At 45.7% G+C, this 18,397-nt stretch overlaps 1 protein-coding gene across 2 annotated transcripts in view; it reads right to left on the reverse strand.

Moving 5' to 3' along the window:
• Positions 1–2,596: 2,596 nt before the first annotated feature.
• LOC147112699 (uncharacterized) overlaps positions 2,597–18,397 on the reverse strand; it is a 139,614-nt gene continuing 123,813 nt past the window's right edge. For both annotated transcript variants that reach the window (XM_085997213.1, XM_085997212.1), the window contains one exon: positions 2,597–3,118. In XM_085997213.1, the coding sequence (XP_085853339.1) occupies positions 2,891–3,118 (228 nt within the window). In that variant the 3' untranslated portion in view covers positions 2,597–2,890. The remainder of the gene's footprint in view (positions 3,119–18,397) is intronic.

The following is an 18,397-nucleotide window of genomic DNA, read 5'->3' on the forward strand; positions in this document are numbered from 1 at the left end:
GAAAATGCACCAGTGCCCACAAAGAAGCAATGTGCGTGAGTAAGGATTCATTAAGTCTTTGAAGGTCTTCCACTGTGACTGGGCACTGATGTCCTCTGTGCCGTGGTAGGAGTCTCCTAATATGTATTTAAGATTAGTTATACTAATAATAAAATGGCACAGTCACTTAAATGAGGAATAGTAACTAAAAGTGTTGGCAGGAGGAAAATGTATGTTATCTCTCAAACAGGTAGCTACCAAGCGTTACACTGTAAATCCTCAAGCCAGCGATGCTGGCCCTTATGCTGAATTGCATTTGTTGGGTCAGGGAGAGGTCCCTTAATGATTTTTAAAAATAACTTGCCTCCTCTTTGGGACCCAGGACTCAATCCCAGCTTGGACCCCCACAGCCACCACTGGCTTGACTGATATGCATGGTTTTACAAACATTACGTTGGGTTCCTTTGAGGGCCATGTTTGGGGTGGGTGGGAGCCAGAGCCCTCTTCACATCAACATGTTACCCTTCTCCCCTCTGGCACAGACTTGATGGGCAAATGACTTCTTTCTGTGCTGTAACATTATGTGACATCCTTCTGTCTCACTGGCAAGAGTGGTACCAACTGAAACAAGCTGACACTCAAAGAGGAGGGCAATGAAAAAAAAGTGAGGAAAATTATAGGCAGCAAATGGGTAAGTGAGGGTGATTACAATAAAAGTAATCTCATCTGGGGACTCAAATAACAACTCAAGCAGTTTAAGATCAATCTCTTTCACCCATTGACCTCTATTTTTGTCACAGGGGCAGAGGTAAATGCTATGGAATGCATTAATGTTATTTCAACACTGTTAGCAAATGTTAATGAATTAATAAAGAGCTAGGATCAGCCAAGTACATTATCATTATTAAACATGCATGTGACACAATATTGTATTTGTGGAAATAAAAACGTGAAGAGACGTAAAACGGGCTGCGTTTTACACTATCGCACAATCAAAATGACCTTCACTGTGAGAAAAGCCATAGGAGATCTGCTAGTAGTCTATTATATATTAAACTAGCTGGAGTGCCCGGCGGTGCCGAGGCTTTTTCGAGGGCATGTTGTTGTTGGAAGAGAGAGAGAGAGCGACTGGGGGGAAGAGAGAGAGCGACTGGGGGGAAGAGAGAGAGCGACTGGGGGAGGGGGGAGGAGGGAGGAGGGAGGGAGGGAGGGGGAGGAGGGAGGGGAGAGAGGGGGAGAGAAGGGGGAGGGAGGGAAGGAAGGAGAGAGAGAGAGACAGAGGGAAGGAGAGAGGGCGAGTGGCCCGCGGCCAGAAATGGAGCCAAGCCCCGGGAACAGGCGTGAGCCGGCTTGAGGCTGTGAGAAATGGCCATGCCCGGTTGCCGGGGTAACCCTTTCCCCTCTTCCGAGCCCCCGTCCTCCCGAACACCGGCCGCGCCGCCCCGCCCCGCACTCCGGAGAGCCCCGCTCTCCGAGCCCCGGCCGCCCCGCCCCACACTCCCGAGAGCCCCGGCCGCCCCGCCCCACACTCCCGAGAGCCCCGCTCTCCGAGCCCCGGCCGCCCCGCCCCGCACTCCCGAGAGCCCCGCTCTCCGAGCCCCAGACGCCCCGCCCCGCACTCCCGAGAGCCCCGCTCTCCGAGCCCCGGCCGCCCCGCCCCGCACTCCCGAGAGCCCCACTCTCCGAGCCCCGCCCCCCCGCCCGAGCCGGCTCCAAGACCACCGAACGGGGAAGAGAGACGCCGCATCTGAGCTGCTGGCTTCCCACGCTCTGTGCGTCACCTGCTGCGCGCGCACCCTGTGCATGTCCTGTGACCCTCACGGCCGACGCTGTTGCCCCGGGTAACATGACGGGGGGGACTGGGGGGGGGGGCGAGGAGCTTACCAGAAGCCGTGGGACAATTACCTAGCTCGGGCGTGGTAGGGCAGGAGAGGCCCAGGCTTTGAGGCCTAGGCTTTGAGGCCTTACAAAAACTGGGAAAGGTAGGAAAAAGAATCATCAGGTTAGAGAAAATATTTACAAATTAATGAACTTTTTAAAAAAACAATTTAATAAAAGCAATTTTTTTTTGTTGGAAATGTAGATTTGAAAAGAAACACGCAGAAAGCGGGAAAAAGAATGGAATCAAGATGGTGGCCACTCACCTCGGTTCAGAACGATAAGGCCCGCCCACACATGCACCGATTGGGCGACCGTCATGTCACTGAAGCGTAGGATTGGTCAATCGTCCTGTCACTCAACTCTAGGAGGGCCCGCACGCGCGACGAACCCGCCCCCGCCATGCAGCGATTGGTCGACTGTCGGGTCGCTCGACCGTACGATTGGTCGACCTTAAAGTTACTCTATGCTAATGAGCGGAATTTTGAATGTTTTTTGGATACCGCGGGTGCAATTTTTGTCTCGCCGAAATGTAAATACGCTTATTCTGGAATCGTAAGCTTTCTTTTGATGTAATGCACGTTTAGGCACGCTCTATAACTTTAGAGTGTATAGCCGGACAGACAGACAGACAGACAGACGGAAAGACAGACAGATCGACCGCTTTATATATATAGATTTGGTAGGGAGGGTGTACCTTTTATTGAAGACTCATTATAAGTACTTGCAGTTTCTGTTACTCCTGTAACGGCTGCAAGGGACATCAAAGCACAACTTACCATGAAGTGTTCTATTTGTTTAACATAGTAACTTCCCCAGAACTCACATAACCTCTTCTCTCCCACCTTCAAATAAATGACAAATCCTTCAACCCAGTACATATTACCACAAATTTCTTTGCCCCTACATGAACAACCAAGTCTTAATTATTCTCCTTTATTACAATTAACTCATAAGTGAACAGATGTCACCCTACTCTTTTCTCATACCATGCCTCCCTATGGCTTCTAAATGTGTCCTTCTTTCTCTTATTCTATTGCTCCTCCTTGGTGCAACCTCTGGGCAGTATTGCGAGAGGTGATTGGCTATTCCTGTGGTACAAAAGGCCCAGGAGACTGAGGCGACCTTTCTCTTGCGGCAGCTTGATCCTGGGAGGGAGCTGCTGCTGGTTGGATCTCTTGAGCTTCTTTCTGCCTGGGCAGCCTGGTGTTGCTTCCTGCGTGTCACTGGCGGCTGCTCTGAGGGAGAAGGCCGGAGGTTTCTAGAGAGCAAATAATAGAAATGACAACAGAGAAGGTCATAGACTTAGGTAGCAGTGGGGGAATTAAAAAACAGAATGTGTCAGGAAGGGACAGAAGGTATGGAGTAAAAAGTAAAGTACTAAAAAGGGAAAAAACAGGAACTAAGTGTTACAAAACATATTTGAAAGTTCTTTATCTGAATGCACGTAGCATTCGTAACAAAATGAATGAGTTAACGGCACAAATAATGACATATGGGTATGATCTTGTGCCCATTACAGAAACATGGCTGCAGGGTGACCATGACTGGGAATTAAACATACCAGGTTATTTAATAATCAGGAAGGACAGGCAGGAAGGGAGAGGAGGTGGGGTGGCTATGTTAATAAAGGAAGGAATCACTATAATACAGAGAAATGATATTGGGTCAAAGGAGCAGGATAGTGAAACAGTTTGGGTGGAGATAAGGAATAATAAGGGGAAAAAAACACTAGTGGGTGTAGTCTATAGGCCTCCGAACAGTTGCAACTCTGTTGGACGGAGTATTAATCAGGAAATAGTTGAGGCTTGTAATAAGGGAACAGCTATAATTATGGGGGATTTTAATTATCATATTAACTGGACAAATCAAATTGGGCAGAGCAGCCTTGAGGATGAGTTCATTGAGTGTATTAGGGATGGGTTTCTTGAGCAGTATGTAACTGAACCGACCAGGGGGCAAGCAACCTTAGATTTGGTCCTGTGTAATGAGACAGGATTAATTAAAAATGTCCTAGTAAAGGATCCCCTTGGAATGAGTGACCATAACATGGTTGAGTTCCATATTCAATTAGAGGGTGAGAAGGTTGGATCTCAAACAAGCGTGCTGAGCTTGAATAAAGGAGACTATGAAGGTATGAGAGTGGAATTAATTAGAGTGGACTGGGAAAATAGATTAAAGGGTAAGACGGTACATGATCAGTGGTGTACATTTAAGGAGTTATTTTACAACTTCCAAAAAATATATATTCCACTGAGGAAAAAAGGGTGTAAAAGAAAAGATAGCCATCCATGGCTAAGTAAAGTAATTAAGGATAGTATCCGACTAAAAACAAGGGCATATAAGGTAGCCAAATCTAGTGGGAGGATGGAAGATTGGGAAGTCTTTAAAAGACAGCAAAAAATAACTAAAAGATTGATTAAGAAAGGGAAGATAGATTATGAAAGTAAATTAGCAAAAAATATAAAAACAGACAGTAAAAGTTTCTATAGTTATATAAAAAGAAAAAGGGTGGCTAAAGTAAATGTTGGTCCCTTAGAGGATGAGACCGGGAAATTAATGGTGGGAAACATGGAGATGGCAAAAACACTGAACAATTATTTTGTATCAGTCTTTACAGTAGAGGACACTAAGAATATCCCAACACTGGACAAACAGGGGGCTCTAGGGGGGGAGGAACTAAATACGATTAAAATCACTAAGGAAGTGGTACTTGGTAAAATAATGGGACTCAAGGCGGATAAATCCCCTGGACCTGATGGCTTGCATCCTAGGGTCTTGAGGGAAGTAGCGGTAGGGATTGTGGATGCATTGGTAATAATTTTCCAAAACTCACTGGACTCAGCAAAGGTCCCGGCAGATTGGAAAACTGCTAATGTAACACCCTTATTTAAAAAGGGTAGTAGGCAGAAGGCTGGAAACTATAGACCTGTTAGCCTAACATCTGTGGTTGGTAAAATGTTAGAGTCCATTATTAAGGAGACAGTAACGGGACATTTGGATAAACATAATTTAATAGGACAAACTCAGCATGGTTTCATGAAGGGGAAGTCATGTTTGACAAATTTGCTTGAGTTTTTTGAGGAAGTAACATACAGGGTGGATAAAGGGGAACCAGTGGACGTAGTGTATTTAGACTTCCAAAAGGCATTTGACAAGGTGCCACACAAAAGATTATTGCTCAAGATAAAAAATCATGGGATTGGGGGTAATATTCTGGCGTGGGTGGAGGATTGGCTCTCTAACAGAAAGCAGAGAGTTGGGATAAATGGTTCATTCTCAGATTGGCAACCAGTAACTAGTGGTGTTCCGCAGGGGTCAGTGCTGGGTCCCCAACTCTTTACAATCTATATTAATGATTTGGAGGAGGGGACCGAGTGTAACATATCAAAGTTTGCAAATGATACAAAGATGGGACGGAAAGTAGTGAGTGAGGAGGACATAAAAAACCTGCAAAGGGGCATAGACAGGCTAAGTAAGTGGGCAGAGATTTGGCAGATGGAATACAATACTGGAAAGTGTGAGGTTATGCACTTTGGCAGGAAAAATCATAGAGCAAGTTATTATCTTAATGGCAAGAAACTGGAAAGTACTGCAGTACAAAGGGATCTGGGGGTCCTGGTGCACGAAACTCAAAAAGTTAGTATGCAGGTGCAGCAAGTGATTAAGAAGGCCAATGGAATGTTGGCTTTTATTGCTAGGGGGATGGAATATAAAAACAGGGAGGTATTGCTGCAATTGTACAAGGTATTGGTGAGACCGCACCTGGAATACTGCGTACAGTTTTGGTGTCCATACTTAAGAAAAGACATACTTGCTCTCGAGTCAGTACAAAGAAGGTTCACTCGGTTAATCCCGGGGATGAGGGGGTGGTCATATGAGGAGAGGTTGAGTAGATTGGGACTCTACTCATTGGAGTTCAGAAGAATGAGAGGCGATCTTATTGAAACATATAAGATTGTGAAGGGGCTTGATCGGGTGGATGCGGTGAGGATGTTCCCAATGATGGGTGAAACTAGAACTAGGGGGCATAATCTTAAAATAAGGGGCTGCTCATTCAAAACTGAGATGAGGAGAAACTTCTTCACTCAGAGGGTGGTAGGTTTGTGGAATTTGCTGCCCCAGAAAGCTGTGGAAGCTACATCATTAAATAAATTTAAAACAGAAATAGATAGTTTCCTAGAAGTAAAGGGAATTAAGGGTTACGGGGAGCGGGCAGGAAATTGGACATGAGTCTAGGTTCGGAATGGTCATGGCCCTGTGGGTAGTGGAGTGGGCCCAGGGGCCGTGTAGCCTTGTTCTGCTCCTACTGTGTTCTAATTCTGTGTTAGATTTCAGGAGATGGTTTTATTCCTGTTCCTGGCTGGGGTGGAGATCGTCTTTACAGAAGGTAAGTACTGTAGAAAATATAGGGACAGAGTGATCTCCTGGAAGAATTTCGATCGCCTAGATGGGTTGGAGAGGAATTTCCCAGATTTTTTTCTCCCAAATTGGCCATTGGGTCTTTATCTGGTTTTTCGCCTCTCCCGGGAGATCACATGGGTTCGGGTGGATGCAGAGTGATAGAAGATTTGAGGTTAGGATCAGATCAGCCATGATCTTATTGAATGGTGGAGCAGGCTCGAGGGGCCGATTGGCCTACTCCTGCTCCTATTTCTTATGTTCTTATGTTCTAGCATGTGCTGCTGTCCTGAGAAACAGCAGCCTCAAGCAGGTTGGCCCCTGCATCGCCATTCCACTGGGCCCTGCATCTGTGTTCCCACTGGCCTAATGGCAGCTATCAGATCCTGAAAAACCTGTGAGGCAAATTAGAGTGGGGTCGGTATTACACAGCATCGGCAAGGCAGGGCGAGTGCAAGATCTGGCTGAGGGTCGCAACAGTGGCTTCCATGGCTTATTGGAATTCTGGTGCTATTATGTTTTACACAATGTGATGTTAAATACAATATATAAAGTTAATTTTAAAATCTGTAACTGCTGAAAATCAGACATTATTGAAACTAGATAATCTACTGCACATTTTCTAGTTGCAGTACTTGCAGGGGACTGGGACTAACTGAGGGCCTCTACTGGTAGTGGACATACACTGCCTCTTACAAAAGCAAAATATTGCAGATGCTGGAAATCTGAAATAAAAACAGAAAATGCTGGAGAAACTCAGCAGGTCAGGCAGCATCTGTGGAGAGAGAAACAGAGTTAATGTTTCAGGTCGATGACCCTTCGTCAGAACTGGAAAAAGCTGGAGATCGAACAAGTTTTTAAGCAAGTGCAGGGGCAGGGAAAGGGGGGAGGAGAAGAGGAAAGAACAAAAGGGAAGGTCTGTGATAGGATGGAAGTCATCGGCCTGAAACGTTAACTCTGTTTCTCTCTCCACAGATGCTGCCTGACCTGCTGAGTATTTCCAGCATTTTCTGTTTTTAATACACTGCCTCTTTATTTAAATGATTTTCCTACTTCAATTGTACATTTCTTTACAATATTTAAGCAGCTTGCTGTGGTTTTCTATACGGAGCGTGTAAAACACCCGCATTTTCCTACATCCTTTGCAAGTTAGCAAACTATTCTTTCAATTTCTTTAAGAAAATTGTGGCCTCGAAATGTCACCACAGAATGCAAGTGTACGGACACTTAGAAGGTGGAATTGGTCTTGGCAATAGCACAAAAGATAATCAAGTGGGATGTAAAATGGGCTGCCGATTCGCTATCGCCTGATTTGTACTACCGCCGAAGACCAATTTCATCTTCTTCAAGTTTTAGTCTGAAATTTTAATGGAGGCATTAAGCTGGTTCAAGTAAATGAGTTAATGCCTCTACTAAAATAGCGGAGAAGGGAATTTCAGATGAACACATTATAACATTCATATGCTACTAACTCACGGCTATATCTCAAGAATAAGACACAGTTCATTATTTTCAACAGATACATCTATTGGTAAGTAACAAAGGTAACAACAACAACAACTTGTATTTCTATAGTGCCTTTAACGTAGTAAAATGTCCCAAGGTGCTTCACAGGAGTATTATAAGACAAAAAATTTGACACCGAGCCACATAAGGATAAATTAGGGCAGGTGACCAAAAGCTTGGTCAGAGGTAGGTTTTAAGGAGCGTCTTAAAGGAGGAAAGAGAGGTAGCGAGGTGGAGAGGTTTAGACAGGGAATTCCAGAGCTTAGGGCCTAGGCAACAGAAGGCACGGCCACCAATGGTTGAACGATTATAATCAGGGCTGCTCAAGAGGGCAGAATTAGAGGAGCGCAGATATCTTGGGGGGGGGGGTGGTGTTGTGGGGCTGAAGGAGATTACAGAGATAGGAAGGGGCAAAGCCATGGAGGGATTTGAAAACAAGGATGATAATTTTGAAATAGTGGCGTTGCTTAACTGGGTGATGGGCGAACGGGACTTGGTGCGAGTTAGGACACGGGCAGCTGAGTTTTGGATGACCTCAAGTTTACGTAGGGTAGAATGTGGGAGGCCAGCCAGGCTTCAACAAAGCTTAAAATTTATCAATAAACAAAACACATCCTTACATTGGGCCCAATGTTTACGGGAAGGTGGGGTGGGGTGGGGGGGTGGCATTGTGGGTAGGGGTGCGTGGAGGTGTAGCAGCCAGGAAACCACGAGGTACTGATTTAAATTTTTGGAATCCGTTTCTTGGCCAGCAGCCAGCTAGATTGAGCAGCTGGCTGGCCATCAGGCGGGAAGGCCTGTGGCACCAGGCCATATCCAGGGAACAGAGAGGAGGGAGAGATTGTGGGTCAGGTAGGGGGACTGTGGATAGATCGCGGGACGGATAGATTGGGCAGCATGTCCGAGTGGGAATGGAGCGGTGAATTAAAATGACAGGCAACCGGAAATTCGGGGTCACCCTTACGGACTGAACGGAGGTGTTCCACAAAGCGGTCACCCAATCTGCGTTTGGTCTCCCCAGTGTAGAGGAGACCGCATCGTGAGCAGCGAATACAGTATACTAGATTGCAAGAAGTACAACTAAATCGCTGTTTCACCTGGAAGGGGTGTTTGGGGCCCTGGACAGTGGGAAGGGGGGAGGTATAGGGGCAGGTGTTACATCTCCTGCGCTTGCACAGGAAGGTGCCAGGTGAAGGGGAAGGGCTGTTGGGGTGATAGAGGAGTGGACTAGGGTGTCTTGGAGGGAGCGGTCCCTACGGAATGCTGAAAGGGGAGGGGAGGGGAAGATGCGTTTGGTGGTGGGATCACTTTGGAGGTAGCGGAAATGGTGGAGGATGATCCGTTGAATGTGGAGGCTGGTGGGGTGAAAGGTGAGGACAAGGGGAACCCTATCGTGGTTCCAATACGAAACAGCGATTTACTTGTACTTCTTGCAAACTAGTATACTGTATTCGCTGCTCATGATGCGGTCTCCTCTACATTGGGGAGGCCAAACGCAGATTGGGTGACCGCTTTGCGGGACACCTCCGTTCAGTCCGTAAGGGTGACCCCGAGTTTCTGGTCGCCTGTCATTTTAATTCACCGCTCCATTCCCACTCGGACCTTACCGTCCTTGGCCTCTTGCATTGTTCCACAGAAGCTCAACGTAAACTCAAGGAACAGCACCTCATCTTCCGATTAGGCACTTTGCAGCCTTCCGGACTCAATATCGAGTTCAACAATTTCAGATCATAACCTCGGCCCCTATTACATTTTTACTTATATTTTTTTTCCACCCCTTTGTTTTGGGTCCTCCCTTCCCCCCCCTTTCCTTTTTTTTCTCTCTCCCACATGGCAGCTGTCTCTCATCCTGCCAGTACACTTCACACCTAATCTGAGGCATCTTTTGTCTCCACTGTCCTATTACCATCTCGTCTGGTTTTGAATACTTCTTAATGTCTCTTTTACTTCTATTGTTCTATCGCAGCCCTGCCTTCGATCTATTTTATTTCCTTTCCAGTTTTGAAAAAGGGTTAGACCCGAAATGTCAACTCTAATTTCTCTCCACGGATGTTGCCTGGCTTGCTGAGTTTTTCCAGCATTTTCTGTTGTTATTTCGGATTTCCAGCATCTGCAGTATTTTGCTATCGTAGTAATGGTGAACGGTTGTTTTTCAGGTTGGAGCGAAGTGTGAAGTGGCGTCACCCAGGGGGTCGGTGTTGGAATCACTGCTCTTTTTGATATATATTAATGACCTGGACTTAGGTATACAGGGCATAATTTCAAAGTTTGCAGGAAATGTAGAAAACAGTGAGGAGGATAGTAACAGACTTCAGGAGGACATAGACAGATAGGTGAAAAGGGCAGACATATGGCAGATGAAATTTAATGCAGAGAAACGTGAAGTGATACATTTTGGTAGGAAGAATGAGGAGAGACAATATGAACTAAATGGTACAATTTTAAAGGGAGTGCAGGAACAGAGATTCCTGGGGGTGAACGCATACAAGTCTTTGAAGGTGGGAGGACAAGTTGAGAAGGCCGTTAAAAAGCATTATAAATAGAGGCATCGAGTACAAAAGCAAGGAAGTTATGCTAAACTTCTACAAAACACTGGTTAGGCCCCAGCTGGATATTGTGGCCAATTCTGGGCACCACATTTTAGGAAGGATGTCAAGGCCTTAGAGAGGGTGCAGATGAGATTTACTAGAATGGTACCAGGGATGAAAGACTTCAGTTACGTGGAGAGACTGGAGAAACTGGGGTTGTTCTCCTTAGCAGAGAAGGTTAAGGAGAGATTTGTTAGAGGTGTTCAAAATCATGAAGGGTTTTGATAATGTAAATAAGGAGAAACTGTTTCCAGTGGCTGAAGGGCCAGTAACCAGAGGACACAGATTTAAGGTAATTGGCAAAAGAACCAGAGACGACATGAGGAAAACATTTTTTATGCAGCAAGTTGTTATGATGCGGAATGCCCTGCCTGAAAGGGTGGTGGAAGCAGATTCAATAATAACTTTCAAAAGGGAATTGGACAAATAATTGATGGAGAAAAATTTGCAGGACTATGGGAAGAGAGCAGGGGAGTGGGGCTAAATGTATAGCTCTTTCAAAGAGCAGGCATGATGGTCCAAATGGCCTCCTTCTGTGTTGTATCATTCTATGATTCTATGTAGATGAGAAATAGGAGGGTATGAAGTTACTTACCGTCCTCTTCACAGTTAACTTTGCTCCCTATTTTTGTATTGTTCCTTCAGTCTGGAAAAAAACCAATAACTAGTACTCTGTGTTCTGTCTTTCAAGCAACTTCCTAACCATGCTGCCACATTCCTTTCAAAATCATGTGCCTTAATTTTTTCAACAAGTCTCCTTATCATTTGTAAAGGAGCAGGAACCTCGACTACTTTGTTTTCAACAGCACAAACTACTACCATAAATCACAGAAAGAATTGCAACAATTCCAACAGAAATATTTGTTAATATTTATTCCACTGTATTCAGATGTTAATTTTTCATGAAGGTCGAACAGACCATGTTATAAGCTGCTCCTGTGAACCTCTTAGTGTGCAATAGTTTGAAATATCTTGACTATTAGGTGACTAATTGGCATCCGCAGGCACATTTTGGGTCAACAACAGCAAGCACGTCTTCAACACAGTCGCTCTCTGCAACAATACAAACACACCCACCCTGGTCCTCTAAATAAATGCAGAAAAGGTTTGGTTGTCGCTCCCTGGGCGGGGTAGGATTTCCTATTATCTGTCTTCACAATGATAGGTTGTGAGAGAATAGGATAACCTGCATTATTTATAGCATCTTATCATGTCCCCAGGATACCTGCATTATATAGCATCATATCATGTCCCCAGGATACCTGCATTATATAACATCGTATCATGTCCCCAGGATACCTGCATTATATAGCATCGTATCATGTCCCCAGGATACTTGCATTATATAGCATCGTATCATGTCCCCAGGATACCTGCATTATATAACATCGTATCATGTCCCCAGGACACATGCATTATATAACATCGTATCATGTCCCCAGGATACCTGCATTATATAACATCATATCATGTCCCCAGCATACCTACATTATATAGCATCGTATCATGTCCCCAGGATACCTGCATTATATAACATCGTATCATGTCCCCAGGATACTTGCATTATATAACATCGTATCATGTCACCAGGATACCTGCATTATATAGCATCGTATCATGTGCCAACTGTTGTGTATGTACCTTTAAGAGTACCTTTAAGAATAACTGGTCTCAGACTGCAGTACCGGCAGTGACCACCCCTGTATAAAAGGCGCTAGTGAGCCTCTGTTGTTTTCAGTTTCACTATTGACTTCCATCAGTAAAGACTTGTTTTGTTCAACTCCTGCTGTCCATGTCTCAATCATTCACGGACGTAATACTGGCGACGAGCAGATACGAACCTACCTACAGTCTGCACCACCTCCTGGGATCCATTCCTACAGCGAAGTGAGCAGAGGTCGAGGCCAGAAAGAAAAGTAAGAGGCAGTAGAAACGGGCGTCGACCGTGGGCATCCGCCCCTGTGTTTGCGGAGTTGAAGATTGCTGGAGAAGCTGTCGGAAGCGGGGCCTGGTTCCTGTCGACGGTGCTTCAGCTAATCGGGCTGGTGGCAGGTAGTGCACTGATCCTTCCTGGGCTGCGGCAGTCGCGAACTCGAGCGGGTGGTTTGCAACGGGGCCGAGCAGCGTTGTTGGGAAGAAGAGAGGGTGGAGCACACAGGGCGCGGCCGGTGCTACGAAGCCGGGCTGCGTATAGACCCGCGAAGAGGGAGGCAAGAGTCCCACAGGGTTGTTCCACGACGGGAAAATAATAAAAAAAGAAATATTAAACGCGCAAGAAACCGCGAGGAGCTGCAGGTTGCAATGGGAACCGCGGAAAGCAGCGCTAACAACAGCGGGGAAGAAGGCAAAGCACGGGAGGCGCCATCTTAATCAGCGGGGAAGAAGGCAAAGTGCGGGAGGCGCCATTTTAGATTTGCAAGATGCCGAAGACTGGCTGTATCACTGCTTTTGATAATACAATAGAGGACTGGACCACGTATGTGGAAAGAGTCGAGGTATATTTCGAGGCAAACAAAACAGCGGAGGAGAAAAAGGCATCGATATTGCTAAACTTAATGGGCACTAGAACGTACGGCCTATTGCGGGACCTGATTACTCCAGCCAAACCGAAGGCGAAGAGTTTTAACGAAATTGTTGCTGTCCTACAGGAACACCTAAACCCTGCACCGCTGTTGATAGCAGGAAGGTTTAAATTCCACAGGAGAACTCAGCATGAAGATGAGAGCAATGCTGAGTACCTTACGGAACTACGCAAGCTATCAAAGCACTGCCAGTTCAGAGCAGGACTGGCAGATACCCTACGGGACAAATTTGTCTGTGGACTCCTGAGTGAAGGAACACAGAAGAAGTTACTCTCAGAGAAAGAGCTGACGCTAGATAAGGCTTTCAGCGTGGCAGTATCGTATGAAGCAGCAGCCAGGGGAGCTGCAGAAATTCAACAAAAACCACAGGAATACGGCACCCACGAAATGACACGGGGATTTGCAAAATGTTATCACTGCGGCAGAACTAACCATGACCAGAAGGACTGCTGGTCCAAAGACAAAATATGCAGGCAATGCGGGAAGATGGGACACATTGCACGAGTTTGCAGGTCTGGGAAGAAGGCCAGCGACAACAAAAAGGCTACTAAGGAACCGTACAAGAAAGTACAAAAGATGACGGACAGTAGTTCCGAAGACCAGATAAGCGATAGTGAATCCGGGAACAGGAGACTAAGCTGTCTCAAACTTCACAATGTAATCGCAAAAGAGGATCACCGAACCATTTGGGTCACCCTCACGATAGCAGGGTCCCAAGTTAAAATGGAATTGGATACAGGATCAGCGCTAACCATCATGAATCGACGAGACTACGAGCGGCTATTTTCACACATACCCTTGAGAGAGACATCCATCATCTTGACGACGTATACGGGGCAAAAAGTATACCCCAGAGGGAAAATAAGGGTGCCTGTCGAATACAACGGCAAGAAAATACGGAAATTGTATCTCTACATACTGCCAAATGGTGGACCACCATTATTGGGATGGGAATGGATCAGGAAGATAAACTTAGATTGGCACTCCATTCATGCAATGACGGTAAAAAAGATGAAGACGTCACTCCTGGACGATTGTCAACAATCTTAGCTAACGCCAAAGAGGTATTTCAACAAGAACTGGGCACGCTTAAAGGCGTAACCGCCTCGATAAAAATAGAAGAGAATGCAGTTCCCAAGTTTTTCAAAGCAAGACCGGTACCATATGCAATTCGCCCAGCCGTCGAGGCAGAGCTGGAGAATCTGGAGAAGGCAGGCGTGTTGTCTAAGGTCGACTGGAGCGAGTGGGCGACACCCATCGTTCCTGTCATGAAGAAAACGTTAAGCAATAAGTCCGGGGAGCCAAGGAAGATTCGCATCTGTGGGGATTTCAAGGTGACGGTGAACCCAGTCCTTCACACAGTACAATATCCTCTTCCAAGGATAGAAGACATCTTCGCCTCACTGTCTGGAGGGAAGCGTTTTACAAAAATTGACCTAACACAAGCATATTTGCAGATGGAGGTTGAAGAGTCCTCTAGGAAGTATCTCACGATAAACACTCACAAAGGTCTTTACCAGTATCATCGATTGGTATTCGGAGTAGCATCGGCTCCGGCGATATGGCAAAGAGCGATGGAACAAGTCCTGCAAGGGATTCCGGGGACTCAGTGTTACTTGGACGACATCCTTGTGACAGGTGAAGATGACAGTGAACACCTTAACAACCTAGAACAGGTGCTCACTAGACTACAGGAACATGGGCTGCGAGCCAACCGCCCCAAGTGCGAATTTTTTAAGAAACAGATATCGTATTGTGGCCACGTGATTGATGAAGAGGGGTTACATAAGTCCCCTGACAAAATTGAAGCGGTTGTTAAGGCCCCAGCGCCTGAAAATGTGTCGCAACTGAGGTCATTCCTCGGATTGGTGAATTACTACCATAAGTTTTTACCGAATTTGTCAACAATTCTGCACCCACTGAACGCCCTGCTACGAACGGGTGTAGCATGGAAATGGAGCGATGATTGTAAGCGGGCCTTTCAGAAGAGTAAGGACTTAATCACTTCAAGGGAAGTATTGGCTCACTACAACCCAGCACTGCCGATCAGACTGGCGTGTGATGCATCTCCCTACGGCATTGGGGCGGTACTGTCACATAAATTCCTTGATGGTTTAGAGAGGCCGATAGCTTTTGCGTCACGCTCGTTAACTTCTGCCGAGCGTAACTACGCCCAGATTAACAGAGAGGCCCTCAGCCTAGTGTGGGGGGTGAAGAAGTTCAATCACTACCTGCACGGTCAAAAGTTTACTCTACTAACCGATCATCAACCTCTTGTCTCCATTTTCAACCCTCAGAAGGGCGTACCGATAATGACAGCACAACGGCTGCAGAGGTGGTCCCTTTTCCTAGGGGCACACCAATATGACATCGAGTACAAAGGAACTAAACAGCATGGAAATGCTGATGGATTGTCACGCCTACCGTTGCCGACGGTGGAAGAAGAAGACCTTGCAGTGGATCCAATGGAGTTATTCCACTCGACCATAGTCGAATGTCTCCTTGTGACGAATGCAAACATAGAAAAGGAAACACGGAATGACCGACACTATCACGGGTCTATGATTTAACGGTGAAGGGATGGCCAGCACATGGCGAACCACTGCTCCCAGCATTTTCGCCGAGAAGAGAACAGCTGTCAGTGTGCAGAGGAACCTTGATGTGTGGATCCAGAGTAGTAATTCCACCTAAGTTGACGGATAGAGTGCTCAATGAGCTTCATGAGGGTCACCTGGGTGGGGTAAAAATGAAGAACTTAGCCAGAGCGTTTGTGTGGTGGCTGGGAATCGATAGAGAAATCGAAGAGATGACCAAGAGCTGTGCAGGATGCCAGAAGGTCCAAAACGCCCCACCACAAGCTCCTCTTCATTCATGGGAGTGGCCCTCATCTCCATGGCAAAGGGTGCACATTGATTTTGCTGGTCCCTTCATGGACTTGATGTTTTTAATTGCGGTGGATGCACATTCAAAGTGGCCAGAGGTAATAAAAATGTCCTCAACCACCACGGAAAAAACTATCGCAGTTTTATGAACCATATTCGCCAGGAACGGGCTGCCTGAACAGATTTGCTCTGACAATGGACCACAGTTTGTGTCTGAAGAGTTCCGGAGGTTCTTAAAGAACAATGGTGTTAAGCATTACACATCTGCCCCATATCATCCAGCCACTAATGGATTGGCCGAGAGGTTTGTCCAAACATTCAAGAAGGCTATCAAGGCAATGTGTAATGAAGATATACCCCTACAACACAAGGTGGACAACTTCTTGTTTGCCTACCGGAATGCGACACATGCGGTTACCAACCAAACTCCAGCCATGATGTTCTTCAATCGAAGACTACGATGCCGCTTGGATTTGGTTAAGCCAAACGTCTGAAGAGATGTGGAGAACAGGCAGTTTCAGAATATGAATGAAAGGCCGACCAGGAGTTTTAAGATAGGTCAACCAGTTTTGGCCCGGGACTACCGCACTGAGAAATGGCAGCCAGGAACGATTTGTACACGACAAGGGCCTCTCATGTATACCGTGGACGTTGGGGAGCGCATTGTAAGACGCCATGCTGACCAGATTCTAGAGTCACTGGAAAACGTCAACTCCACACCACGATCTGATACACCTGGTAATGAAATCAACGTTCCAATTGCAGCTACCGCAGAACCGGTAATATTGGAAGCAGATGAACCAAACAACGACATTGATCCCGACTCAACATTGCCAGAAGAACCTGATACCCTAAAGAGGCATTATCCAGACAGAATCAGGAAGCCTCCTCAAAGACTGAACTTATAATTGCTTAAACTTAACCAATGTATCTAGCAACCGTAATTGTGATTGTAATTAGTTATCATTTAGTTGTTAAATGAATGTTATGTACTGTTTATCTGAAAGGGGAGGAATTGTTGTGTATGTACCTTTAAGAGATTAACAGGTCTCAGACTGCAGTACCGGCAGTGACCACCCCTGTATAAAAGGCGCTAGTGAGCCTCTGTTGTTTTCAGTTTCACTATTGACTTCCATCAGTAAAGACTTGTTTTGTTCAACTCCTGCTGTCCGTGTCTCAATCATTCACGGACGTAATACCAACTATACCTGCATTATATAGCATCGTACCATGTCCCCAGGATACCTGCATTATATAGCATCGTATCATGTCACCAGGATACCTGCATTATATAACATCTTATCATGTCACCAGGATACCTGCATTATATAGCATCGTATCATGTCCCCAGGATACCTGCATTATATAACATCTTATCATGTCACCAGGATACCTGCATTATATAGCATCGTATCATGTCCCCAGGATACCTGCATTATATAGCATCGTATCATGTACCCAGGATACCTGCATTATATAACATCGTATCATGTCCCCAGGATACTTGCATTATATAGCATCGTATCATGTCCCCAGGATACCTGCACTTTATAACATCTTATCATGTCCCCAGGATACCTGCATTATATAGCATCATATCATGTCCCCAGGATACCTGCATTATATAGCATCGTATCATGTCCCCAGGATACCTGCATTATATAACATTGTATCATGTCCCCAGGATACCTGCATTATATAACATCGTATCATGTCCCCAGGATACCTGCATTATATAGCATCGTATCATGTCCCCAGGATACTTGCATTATATAGCATCGTATCATGTCCCCAGGATACCTGCACTTTATAACATCTTATCATGTCCCCAGGATACCTGCATTATATAGCATCATATCATGTCCCCAGGATACCTGCATTATATAGCATTGTATCATGTCCCCAGGATACCTGCATTATATAACATTGTATCATGTCCCCAGGATACCTGCATTATATAACATCGTATCATGTCCCCAGGATACCTGCATTATATAGCATCGTATCATGTCCCCAGGATACCTGCATTATATAACATCGTATCATGTCCCCAGGATACCTGCATTATATAACATCGTATCATGTCCCCAGGATACCTGCATTATATAGCATCTTATCATGTCCCCAGGATACCTGCATTATATAGCATCGTATCATGTCCCCAGGATACCTGCATTATATAACATCGTATCATGTCCCCAGGATACCTGCATTATATAACATCGTATCATGTCCCCAGGATACCTGCATTATATAACATCGTATCATGTCCCCAGGATACCTGCATTATATAGCATCGTATCATGTCCCCAGGATACCTGCATTATATAACATCGTATCATGTCCCCAGGATACCTGCATTATATAGCATCTTATCATGTCCCCAGGATACCTGCATTATATAGCATCTTATCATGTCCCCAGGATATCCCAAAGCATTTCACAACTTTAGGATTACTTTTGGAGTGCAATTCACTGTTGTTGTGTCGGCAGTTACAGCAGCCAATTTGCACAAAGCAAGTACCCACAAACAGTTGCTGAATACAGGCCTTTAATCTGTTTATGATAGAGAGGAAAGAGG

Source organism: Somniosus microcephalus, chromosome 9 (genome assembly GCF_052327205.1).
Source record: "Somniosus microcephalus isolate GS21.2 chromosome 9, FLI_Smic_1.0, whole genome shotgun sequence".
Lineage (NCBI taxonomy): Eukaryota > Metazoa > Chordata > Chondrichthyes > Squaliformes > Somniosidae > Somniosus > Somniosus microcephalus.